The 13,404-nt window shown below is 35.4% G+C and overlaps 1 protein-coding gene across 1 annotated transcript in view; it reads right to left on the bottom strand.

Moving 5' to 3' along the window:
- The window catches only part of LOC122574945 (zinc finger protein 628-like), a 39,580-nt gene that overhangs the window by 10,553 nt on the left and 15,623 nt on the right, over positions 1–13,404 (bottom strand). The window contains exon 5 of the mRNA XM_043743219.1: positions 12,496–12,646. Within this exon, the coding sequence (XP_043599154.1) occupies positions 12,496–12,646 (151 nt within the window). The remainder of the gene's footprint in view (positions 1–12,495; positions 12,647–13,404) is intronic.

Here is a 13,404-nt window from a genome sequence, read left to right as displayed (position 1 = left end):
TAAAATATGTTCTATTACACTTACAATGGCGAACAAAAGAGAACCACGTTGGTAACAAATTGTCTATTTTTGAGCATTATATTTGCTACTTGTTCTTTCTCATCTGTCAATCACAATTTTATTTTGTAAAATTATGCTGCTTCTTCATATAATTTATAAAGTTTCTATTTTTTAGAAAATAAACTATTTGACTAGTAAAGTATGTTCTATTACACTTACAATGGCGAACAAAAGAGAACTATGCTGGTAACAAGTTGTCTATTTTGGGGCATTATATCTGCTGCTTGTTCTTTTTCATCTGTCAATCACAATCTTATTTTGTAAAATTATACTGTTTCTTCATATAATTTATAAAGTTTCTATTTTTTAGAAAATAAACTATTTGACTAGTAAAATATGTTCTATTACACTTACAGTGGCGAACAAAAGAGAACTATGCTGGTAACAAGTTGTCTATTTTGGAGCATTATATCTGCTGCTTGTTCTTTCTCATCTGTCAATCACAATCTTATTTTGCAAAATTATGCTGTTTCTTCGTATTACTTACAAAGTTTCTATTTTTTAGGAAATGAGATATTTTGACTAGTAAAGTATGTTCTATTACACATACAATGGCCAACAAAAGAGAACTATGCTGGTAACAAGTTGTCTATTTTGGAGCATTATATCTGCAACTTGTTCTTTTTCATCTGTCAATCACAATTTTATTTTATAAAATTATGGTGTTTCTTTGTATCATTTAAAATTTGTTTTGTACATCGCTGCAAGTACGTATATAAAAATATCCATTATAATATTTAATAAGTAAACTAATTTTCTATCCAGGTACCATTTTTCTAATTATTTTCTTAGAAATATGCATTCGTATAAATATGCGGAATCTAGTTATTAGCATTCATTGGATTTTACGCGTTTACTATAACGTGTGCGAGAATCTAACAGGAGAAATTCCCCATGAAGAGGAGGAAGCACCTAATGACACAGAATCAGTCGCGTGCTTATATGTATTTCGATCACAGAAACGTCCTGTATGGCAAGCTAAAGAGTTCCACTTTGCATATCAGAGGAACAACATATTGCAGCGGAAGTGTAATGTCTTTTCAAAAGCTCTTTCGACGGTGTACGGCGGGCGAACGATTTTCATTTTGTAGTTTCCCAAGTGAAAGCGTCACGGAATAATAAATTTTTCATTACCCCGAAAGAAGTTTCTTCCTAGACTATGCCTTGGGTAAGAAAAAAAATATCAAATTCATCTTCTTACGAATTCATTTAGCACGCTGACGACGCAGGCAGACGAAGAAAAGTTTGATTTGAAATGAAATGATTTAAAAATAAAAGCGATAAAGGAAATTCCGATCAATCGTGAATCTTTTGTTTGATTTTGTTTGCTTTAGTCGACCGGCTGGATGGATTTAAAATAAACTGATTAATCAAGATCATACTTGGAGAAATTTTGTTTGGAATGAAAATAAAAAGTAACGACCTGAAATAACCATTTCTTTCCACTAATTTATTATTTTTATTGAAATTAAGTTTATCTTATGTGGCAAAATTAAAGAGGCCATTCTTTGTTTCAGTCAAGGTGATTGCCAAATAAAATATAATAAAATATAAACGATAATTAAATATCAACGTATCGATTGTTATACGACGGTTATACGATCGCTAGGAAAAGTAACAAATTGTTGCGATATCTTAAAATAAATAGAAAAGTCTCTTTCAAAGCAATTTTAAAGCAACAAAAATTCGCGTCCTTTAACAGATATGCAAAAGCTGCTTTCAAGTTTATCTTAAGTGCGATAGATATTATTAAGTATTCGTTATTGAAATGCAACATTGACAAAATTACCTGTGCACTTTAAATTCCGTTCGAACTTTAGCACGTGTAAATATTTCGCCTTCAAGAAATTCGATTCGTAAAATTTCACCGTTTAATCGTTCGAGTCTAATTCTATCGTGTTTGCGTTTCTGCTGCGATGTTAATTAATTATACTTGAACTTGAACGGACTCTGCGATCTCTGTACACCGCGTTACGTTCTTTTATTTTTTTCTTTCGTGATTGCTGTCTGTGTTTGCGCGACAGATAACGCCAAAAATGTGACGTGTACTCGTGAAATTGTATGCGGGCTTGATAAACTCGACGTTGCAACTGGCGATCAGAGCCGAAAAAACATTGGAAAACACAGCCGGCAAAAATCGCGATACTTCTGTTTGTCCAAATGTTTCCGCGTCGCGATACGCACAGTATCGGTATTTATCGAGTGATCGTAGAAAAAGCCACGAAATCCCACTGATTAAGTGGTAATTCACGTGGTTCTTATTACCTTGCTTTTGTAACGATATGATAAACGCAATTACCGTACGTTGAACGTTCAATGAAAAATTATCGATCTGTAGAAATTTCTGCAACATACGATTCCTTATCAATATTTTCGTAAAACTTAACATTCGAATTTAACGTAATATCGGAAATCATTGCCAGTAAACAGTTGTACGATAAAACAAAAAGGACTATCGTTGGCAAAATATATAACACAATCGTATTTCAATTGTAAAATTCTACAATCTTTTCTTCCCTTTAGGGCGAATATAGAATTACGAAAATAAAAGCAATCTAAACTGAAAGTTTCACAGAAACATAATTTAAGTGGCGAAATCAATGTCATAATCGTTTGCACCTGCTTTTTTACGGTCAACGATCATCTGAAAGATCTGAGAAATTTACACAGGACCTGTACCTTTCGCCTCTTGCCTTTTAGAAAATCTCATCATCGAGGGCAAATGATCGCGCGTGCATGACCACCGCAGCGAAAATATGTTAAGAAGGAAGCGATCGGTCGTTAAAATTACTCGCCATGGAATTATTGGATTGGCAACTAAGTGATTGCGGATTTTGTCAATACCACGTAACGAGAAAATCCGCAATCACTTAGTTGCCAAGCCAATACAATCGCGTAAAGGCGTATCAAAAGAAGGACGAAATTTGAAAGCAATTTCAACCGATGGGTAATATTTATCAAGTGTGTCAGCAACCGATGAACGCGCGTATTCGTCCTCTTGTACGCGTACGTGGCCATGTATCGATCCATCTCGACTCTCATTACCGAGCCCTTAGCGGTCGACTTAAATATTTACCGTCTGAAACGTTTACTTCGTGGCCGATTTTAATGATAGCACTGGATACTCGGCCTTTTCGCGTGTGTGTCGACACGTGCGTGTGTTTTGGTAGCAGCCCGCCAGTTTAATTATGCAGCGACCGCTTAATGAACTTCATGTAATGGCGTCGCATGGATTATCTGGGACCAACGTCGCCGACCAACAGTGGATTTTCATGTATCGGAAATCGTCCGATTCGGAATGTTATTCGTCCCTCGCTTCAAAGTTTCTTCAGAGTCGGTGATTTGTCTGAGTATCTACGTTGTATATTGCTTGCGTATTCTCATACTAAGATTAAGAAATTATTGCAAGATACAGTCGACTAGTATGGCTTTTGATTATTATTATTATTATTATTATTATTATTATTATTATTATTGTACGACGAGCATATAATAAAATAAAGCGAAACGCAAAGCAGAAAATCTAATTTTCATACGAAGAACGAAATTGAACGTTTTAGCCTTAATTGAAATATCGCTTTGGTAAGCGATAGAGAGAAGAAAGCAGCAAATTATCGTCTAACAACGATAACTCGATGCGATAGATTGGTGGAATGGACAGTGCAAGAATCTGCAATCGAAACTTTTTAATGCGAACGCGACAATAAAATTCCTCGATATACTCATTTCGGTATAAAGTGATGTTTCATCGGCTATTGCCAGGCAAGAGGACAATTTCAATGAAAGTACATGTTAGGGTATGCAATTTACCATGATGTGCGTGTATCAACGAAGAAAGACCATCGCATGTATGTAAAACTTTAGCGATAACCTTCCTTAGATCGCTGCTTCCTGTTCTATGTCTTTCTTATATTTATTTCCAATTGCTTATATCGGTGGTTTGAGGGGAAACTTGCTCACCTATTGTCTACTCGGAAGAGCTATAGCTATGTTATTTCTCTATCCAGACGTTTTCTTACTCTTCCTTTCCTTATTTTCTCTTTAAATTTCAGAACAATCAGAAGGAGACGTAACAATTTATGACGCGTAATGTATCGTAATTCCGCGTGTATTTTGTACTTTATAACTTAAGCATCGTTGAGAATAATCCTATTCTTTTAAATTCCACTTTCCCTCCTACTATTTTCACTATTCCAATTCTGTCTTTTAATTCCTCCCATTTAATCATCAATTTCATATTTCAGTTTATATTATTTCTATTATCCAAGTAATCTGGCCAATTTCTTCGTATCATCGGGGGAATCGAATAGAAAGAATTTTAAAAAAGTTTAACTTTGCTTTCTTCTAAAATGCACACGGTAATGTCACTTAAAATTGCACAGCTATAACGCAAACGAGACTATTAGAACGATCATACGAGAAACGATGCTGAGAATGTTTTGTATCTGTTGGATTTTGTTGAGAATTAAATGTGAAATAAAATTTCAAATGTGTTGTCGCGCAGAGGTAAGAACAGGGTGGATACTGTGACGACGAGGCGTGTCGTATCTCCCACAGGAATTATTTATACGGCGAAGTTTCGCTATAGAAAAGTCCGGCAAACAATTTACAAACTGCGTGTAACCACTGTTCAGCCCGGGTTTCTACTTATTACCCAAAGGATTATTACAGTGCTGTCGTATTTTAGAGTACAATTTGTTCTTCGAGTTCAACGAATCTTTCCTCACGATTCATTTATGCCCTCCGGTAGTCGTCGAATATCCTTTACCCTAGTCTTATATCATGCCGGTGAATTGTATGAGATTATATATCTTTCTCCTCAACGATAGTAAAAAAGGAAAAACAGACATCGAGAAGCGTATGAATTTTAAACCGGTTAGTTAATATTCTCCATGATATAAAAGTTTGGTTGTTCGAACGGTTGTAACGATTAGACCGGAGATGTTTATGCAAATATACTAGCTGACTCTGTAGAAAATTGGCAACGAAGTAGAGATGGAATATAATCTGGATGGAAGAACGTGTTTTGGCTTTAGAAAATTTTAAATCTCTTCTTTACACTCAAAAGTACATTATATATAAAATTAGTTTAGTTAGTGACATATTTATCTGATAAAACTCGATAAATTTACTAGCAAAGAAGTAGAAACGTATTGTACAAATTACCAAGTAATTGCTATTGTCCAATTTGATGCTATTAATTATTATAGGAAATGAAATAACGCAGTATAGGATACTAAATATGAATATGGAAAGTAAAAGAAGCATTGTATAGTATTGTACAAATTATCAAGTAATTGCTATTGTCTAATTTGATGCTATTAATTATTATAGGAAATGAAATAACGCAGTATAGAATACTAAATATGAATATGGAAAGTAAAAGAAGCATTGTGTACATGGAAATGTATACATGGAACGTGTTTTGGCCTCAGAAAATTTCAAATCTCTTTTTTAGACTCAAAAGTACAGTTTATATACAATTAGTTTAGTTAGTGACATATTTATTTGATAAATTTACTAGCAAAGAAGTAGAAACGTATTGTGCAAATTACCAAGTAATCGTTATGGTCTAATTTGATGCTATTAATTATTACAGGAAATGAAATAACGCAGTATAGGATACTAAATATGAATATGGAAAGCAAAGGAAAAGTATTATGTACATGGAAATGGCACTAATTTGCAATGTGCTTATTGTAGATTTCACATATTTGAACATAACTTATATCTTATATATTTTATTCCTACATTGTGGCATGCACTAAAACATATAGATAAGTGGAGTCATTAATCACATATCATTCTTTATGATGATAAACAATCTAGTTTCTACAATTTCTTTTGTATAATCAGCCAGTACTTCGCGACTTCCATTTACAATTTTCGTCGCATTATACCGAACGTTATTAATAGCAACAATTAAATACCGATACTAGTTCAAACGTGACACATAACGATAACGTGGTACACGTGTAACAAAACATAACATTAGGTGTCCGTCTCTTTAGCGACTAATCAACAAGTTAAATCGCAAAAACGAAAAAGCTAAATAATATACAGAAGGAAACCGTAGCTTGGTCGGTTGTTATCTGACGTTTAAATCGCTTTACTTTCTGCCGATCCATTAGAATTCGATGCTCGTTCGTCCACGCGGTGTTCTTATAATTCCCCAGCAATTAAGCGCAATTATCCGTCAAGGTTGCTTTTATCGGAACGCTACGAGAAGCCAATACACGTTGAAAAGTCTGCCGTACGTACGCTAGTAAGTCCCGACACTCTTTTGATCGCGTATTATTATTACAAAAATATAGAAATTAATGTACACGGTGTGTAACGTGTACGGTATGAATAAATTAATGAGAAAATAGCGAGTAGACGGCGAGTGGATATTTTTACGAACGCAGTTACGAAACGAAAGCTAAACAGAGATCTATTCGAAATTCCCAAGCTTACACGATCTGTTCCAAATTTTCTTGTCGTTCTATGGAATCCACAACTTTTAACATTTACTGAAATAATTCAACGATTCGCAGGAGAAGAAAAAGGGGAAGAAGGACGTAAAGAAAACATTGCAAGTGTGCGGTGCACATGCCTCGGTGTTATACATTACGCAATAACTCTGTACATATTTCACCCACCAGTTAATTATGTGACTTTTTGCAATGACAGACGGGTTTTGTTTCCAGCTAGGAAATTGGAGATAGGAATATTCCGAAGTATAATGAATTGGCACAAAGAGTTGCTTTTTAATTCCATGTACAAACGCAGAGGCAGAACAAAGAAATTTTATAATTCTTTCGAATGCATAAACGAGATGTCTGTGCAACGAGTGAAGATATTTTTCAAATCTGAAAATGTCATTCTTAAACATTGTTTATTCCGTTAATTTTCGTCGTTTCTTTACAAGCGATAAATTATTGTATCGTGTCGTAGGCAGTCTATTCGCAACAATCGTAGATTTCTAGTTCTCACAGGTTACGTATAACTTGAGAGATGATCGGTTTTTTAGTTTTTAGATCGAAGTAAGAAGCTCTGATCGTTGCATCTTCTTTGTTACAATCGAACGATACGATAAATAATGCCGGGAAAAAATATCCAGTCTCGTCTAGTCGAGTAAATTACTGTGCAGATTTTGTAGATAAATGAAAATTATGACAAATTAGCCAATTTTTGCACGTTCTTGAAGTATAGACCAATTCCCGATATACCGCGTATGTAGTATGTATTTTGTGTGTGTATATATGCTGCTACAACCGAGGACTGGATAACATAAATTGTCATTGATAAAACTAGCGATAATTAAAACCGTAGATATATTATGTGGTACCTTGTAGATTATCGTCACTACGTTCGAGTGTATAGTAAAGTAATATTATATGTGTGAAAATAAGCACATATAGTTGTTTTTAAACGCAGTTAAAAGAAGGTAACAATAATAGCCAAAGTGTTGGTTCATAAAATATCGAATATACATTAAATAACTTCTGTAAATATTACAATAAAATGAATTTTACCTAACGCTATTTGACATTTCGTATTCCAAGTTCTAAGTACTCCAATTAAAACGAAATTAACTGAAAGGAAAAATTGTGCTATCAATATTTTACGTACCTATTTACAGAAACCTAATCGATAATGCGCGTTTCATAATTTTGCGTGTAATCTGGTATCGGTTTTCCCACTGATATTCTAAAATGCTATTCGAATGATAATTACGGTAGTTAAAAGAAACAAATCAGCTAGAATTTATACTTGCGTTTATTTAATGTGCCATTTATTTATTTGAATAGGGAAATGGTAACGAGGAAATATGAATTGCTCGTTTCTATCCATAAATCCTATTCGGTTGATATCTCACAATGCAAAACTTAACGATTCCATAGTTTCTATGAAATCGTTATCAAAGAAATTTTCTCGAAATATTCCCACGAAGCAACGTACACGGTATGCGAATGATTTGAAGTAATTCGTACGTTGCAAAAATCTGTAGAACGCGTGTTACGTAAACTCCGTGACAAAGTACTCGTTGGAAAATTTAACAGTCAGGACAAATCTCTTAGGTAGATTCCACATCCTCGAGATTAATATGCATAAAAATATAAAATCACACGAACGTTCGCACAGCCTATTCGCCGACAACAAATTTAATGTCCGCCTGAACCACTTGCAACGTTAAAGCAGTAAAGCAACCGTCGTAAATTCTCCGTTGTTTTCTTAACGATGAATCAATAGGAAGAAATCGCGACTAGGAGCGATTAAATTTGCATCGGTAGTTGTTCCGTGAAACGAGGGCAGAATCGTTTACGCGAATGGATAAAAGGTGTCTGGAGGCACACGTCGAACCCTTACGACGCCCGATGCTAATTAAAAAGGGACGCGACGATCCTCGTGGTCGGCCACGTGGCTAACCGGAAACTCCCCGATCCGTGACAAGCAGCACGTTTCCCATCACTCGTATATCTCCTTCCGGTCGTTCGAATCGGAAAACGCGATTAAATCGTCCCTAAAATGTTCCCCTCGCGACCGATCAAGATTTCTTCTTAGATTAAATTGGCTGTTTCCTTTTATTTATGCATCTTTTAATCTACATTATTACGTAATAATCGTTTCGTCAGGAATAGACATAGGCATCGTGATATTTATACATAGAGTGGCTACAAAAAATATTGAATACGTTTTATTCGGCCTCGTAGCCGAGAATCGCACGTTTTTTTTTTTTTTTTTTTACAAATATCTATATTTACAAAGCTATCTTATCCGTGCACTTTGAATCATTCACTCTCTCTTTCTCTCCTATTCGACTTACTCTACCGGCTAATTATCCTACTTGTTTCGACCTTCTTTCCTCGCTAAAACTTTCTTTAGTCTGCTTATCCCGTATCTTTCTCTTCACTTTTACTCCTTTGTTTCGCACCTCCTCCAGCTCTTCTACGATCTTTCTATCCTGCCTTTCGCTCACTACGTCTTCCAACCCTGACGTCTTTTACGTTTTCCTCTGCTCTTAAATGCTCTAGGTTCCCGAATTTATCCCATGATTCATCCCGATCTATCCTGATCTCAGGCTACACCTTGCTCTTTCCTCTTCCAATAACTATCCCAATTTTCTACATTTCCAAATTACCTCTTTTCGCTTCTTCCTTTCTTTTCTTAGACGTTGGCTTGGCAACTAAGTGATTGCGGATTTTGTCAATACCATCTAATGACAAAATCCGCAATCACTTAGTTGCCAGTCCAATATTTTTCCAGTCCTATTGCTCGGGATTATAAAACGCCATTGAATTTGATATAATATCTAAATGGCAGTTGATTTGGTCCAAATATATTAAATTTCATATCATTTGTCATCATCTTGAGATAAAAAGACACTTCGATGGAAAATAAGGTACGTGCAAGTACCTTTTAGAGCCACTGTACGTGCTGTTTGGTGTAATTTTCTTCACTGTGCATTTGAAACGATGAATTCGATTATGCGAAAATTACGAGCGTTATAACACGAACGACGTACGTTGAAAATCGAAGTGAAAAGCTTTCCACTATATTCTTTAACATGCGAATACACGAATACTATCGTTCGCTTTATCGTTCATCTTTCATACGAACGGTGATTTTCCTACTTCGAACAGTTGCATATTTTATACAAATTTCATAAAATAGTCGAGCAACGAAACGTCCAGATAATTGTTCCATTCGAAATTCATCTTCTTCGATAAATTATTTATAAATAATTTTCGATATATCGCGAAGGGCTATAACAAAGGTGTATGCTTAATGCGTTGTTGTTGCTCGTACATCTTCACGAATATGATTCGAGTATCGTATTAGACAAATAACAAATGTGTTCAGGGTCGGTTCTAAAGTCCATTAAGGTCTGCTCGTGACGGATATTATAGACACATTTATGTATCTTATTTCCTAATACATTAACATGATAATTCAAGAAATAATCGTGAAATGTCTAAGGGAAAAATCTTTCCTTTAATATCTGTTATTTCTAATTCGTATACGCCCTATATAATTATTACTTATCTATTTATATCCTTATAGATCCTTTTCAAATCTTTAATAAGTTTTCACATTTAATTATTTTCACATTTAATATAAAAACGTTCGTCTCGATACGAAACGTTGAAATGTTCGTTTCTTAAACTTTTATCAAGAGAGTTTCTTCCTCGATAAAAGAAATCCAAGTCATCGTGTTTTTTAAACGGCATCGTATCATCGAACTCGTATTATTCGTCGTTTGAAAAGCTATTTACCATGGAAACGATGAATTTTTTAATATTAATGTCGCGCCAAGTGTGCGCTGAATTAACTGTCCAAGTTTATTTTGTCCTTCCTGAAAGGTTTAAAAAATATTTCCACAGATAACCGTTTCAATTCACGAGGGAACAGTGTATATATCTATGCTTTGCATGACATGTCACGATGTATGGATATCCATATAATTTCCATTTTAAAATATACGTCGATTATTCGTCGATATGTTCCTCGTGTTTCATTGCAACAACTTGGCACACTTATTTCACCACATCGATTAACATTGACGGGGTTAAAGTTCTATCGTTTAATAAAATTCAACTACGACTTAATACCAAAAAAAAAAAAAAAAAAAAAAAAAAAAAAAAAAAAAAAAAAAAAAAAAAAAAAAAAAAAAAAAAAATATGTAAGAATTCCACAATTTTCTACACCCAACGGTCCTGTTTCATTCTACTTTCAAACAAACCGTAACTTCTATCGTGATCAATTCGCAATAGCGAAGTATACGATGACCATGCGTGATTCACAGGCATATGACACTCAGGAAGCGTCGGCGATAGGCCCCGTGCATAGGTGCACGCGTAAACAGTATGTATATTAGAGCGTAAAAGAGGGACGAGGACGTATGTATCATCGTGGTTGGCCGAGGATGCGTTCTATTACACGTGCATATATATATATAGTGCGCATTAACATGCACGCGTCGCGTCGATCAAAAAGGCGCGGTCTATAGGACGAGCCACGACACCGGCTTTTTCGGTATCGTTACACCCAGCGAACGTGCATGCCACGTATCCGACGTGATAAGCGTAATTTCGTTTCGTCGACGACAGCTACGTTACCTGTTCGACGGAAATCGAATGGACGATGGTCGATTAAAGGAAAAGTAATACTAGTTCGGTGTACGTGAGACGTCGGTTTTCGAAAATTTGGAATTAGTTCGTGGTCTTCTTTAACACTTTAAATAGTTTGTTACGTTTTTTGGTATTCTTCGAGGCTCGTTTAATTTGCAACACGAAACATATTGTTTCAAAAATATATTGAAAATATCGGATCGAAATTAGAATTCGGTTCACGTTAAATGTCGTTATCGTTTCAAGTCGTTGATCCGATTCGTCTCGTATAAATCGTAAAAAATGTAGGAAAATCGATCGAAGGTGAAGAATTTCGCGAAAGATATCGTTTCGACGTGAAAAACGTGACGAGACGAGTTATGTGAAGAAAAAAAAGGAATGAAAATTTATAGTATCGGGAACAAAGGTATCATCGCGATACGAATTTGGCGAAACAAACGAGGGGCAGAAAAGTTGAAAAAAGTTGAGGAGTTTCGTTCCAATGGGAATGTCACGAGATAACAAGTGGCGAGACAGTGGTGAGCTTGACAAAGTTGCGAACTCTAGTTGCCATGTCTCCGGCATGTTGCAACGTATATTTGCAGTTTTCGACGATCGTAACGATGGTCAGCTGAATAATGGAAGCGAGCGAACATATTAGAAGCGGCACGAGTCGCGTGAATAATTGAAAAACAAACGTCAAAGTTTCTTCAATTACAAAACTAGTTGCGCTTGCAGACGCGCCAACGCGAGAACAACTTTCTCTGAAATGTGTTTTTTCATGTCGTTGACGGCAACTGTTTCATCGATTGGCAACGATACTGCCTCGAAAAATTCAATATTTTATTTGAACACTATAGAGCAGGAATCATAGACAGACTTTATGGAGAGATCACGATCGCATTCTTTACTTTTTATTTTACAGAGTAACAGTTTATCAAAATTCTCTCTCTATTTTATTTTAAAGCTAAACGCGTGTATTTCCAGCTGCTTTGTAATTTAAAAGAATATTTCCTCTTCTTCTAGCAGATATCAAAGTGCCGTTTGTCTTAACAATTATACTTTTGCTGTAAAACGATCCCATTTTTAACAATTGAAATATTTAAGTCGTAAATAAGTCGACTTTTTCATTTTATAACGATCAGTTAGCGAAGTTATAATTAAGACCGGTTATAGTTAAAAATAGATAGACAGAACAGAAAGGCTCTATTGATGCTACGAACTCGATCAACAGTGTATTGAAATATAAAATTACTTCACGGTAAATCTGATTCACCATATTTTCCCCTATGGTCATTGTACAGTTTAATAGCTTAGGTAATAATTTAATTACGAGACTCACCGGTATGAATGTAAGTGTGCTTCTTCATGTCCGATTTCTGGTGAAACCTCTTGCCGCAATATTGACAGGGATACGGTCTGGTGTCAGAGTGGATTAAAAGATGAGTGCTGAGAGTGCTCGAACGTTTAAAGGCTTTTCCACATTGTTTACACTGTAACAGAATAAAAGGGTGTCTTAGAAAGTTGAAACAAGTCTAATAAATATTTACTAGGTATCATATTGTTCATCATATTCTCCATGCGTTTAAAGTTTCCCATCGTAAAAATACACTTTGCACAGTATCATATTCGTTGAATATTTTAAACCATCTTATTGTAAAACACGTCTCAAATTGATGTAAAATTTACCCTGATCCCTATGCTTTTAGATCCACGATCAAACTAAAGTTTCGTAACATTCATAGTATCGGATTGGCAACCAAGTGATTGCGGATTTTGTCGATAGCACTTAATGACAAAATCCGCAGTCACTTTGTTGCCACCCCAATAAAACAATTCACGAGAAGTTAACTTTCTCAACGAAATAGTTTCACGCCTTTTTCTTTCTACCTCCCAAATTATCGCTCAACCAAATGAAAAATCAACGAAATAACAAATATTTGCTAATAACTGATATAACATTCACGAAAACTGAAACGCAGCCTAAAGGAATTACGGTAGAAACAAAGGAGAAAGGAAAATATGAAATTAATTACTGTCGAACGATGAAGATAAACGAACGATTCGACCCGGAGAAATCGAAATCGGCATAGATGATGAAAAATGTGGAAGGAAGAAGGCGGACGACGGCGAGCCGGCAGGCGCACCTGTGTTCACGGAGCCTCGGTTTTTCTCCTCGGGCTTATTGTCACATGGGCGCCAGTCCTGACAATGCTGTCGACCTAGGCGTGTCTCTTTTCACGATACACGC

The sequence above is a fragment of the Bombus pyrosoma genome, linkage group LG14, assembly GCF_014825855.1.
Source record: "Bombus pyrosoma isolate SC7728 linkage group LG14, ASM1482585v1, whole genome shotgun sequence".
NCBI lineage: Eukaryota > Metazoa > Arthropoda > Insecta > Hymenoptera > Apidae > Bombus > Bombus pyrosoma.
This window is presented reverse-complemented; position numbering and strand designations above follow the sequence as displayed.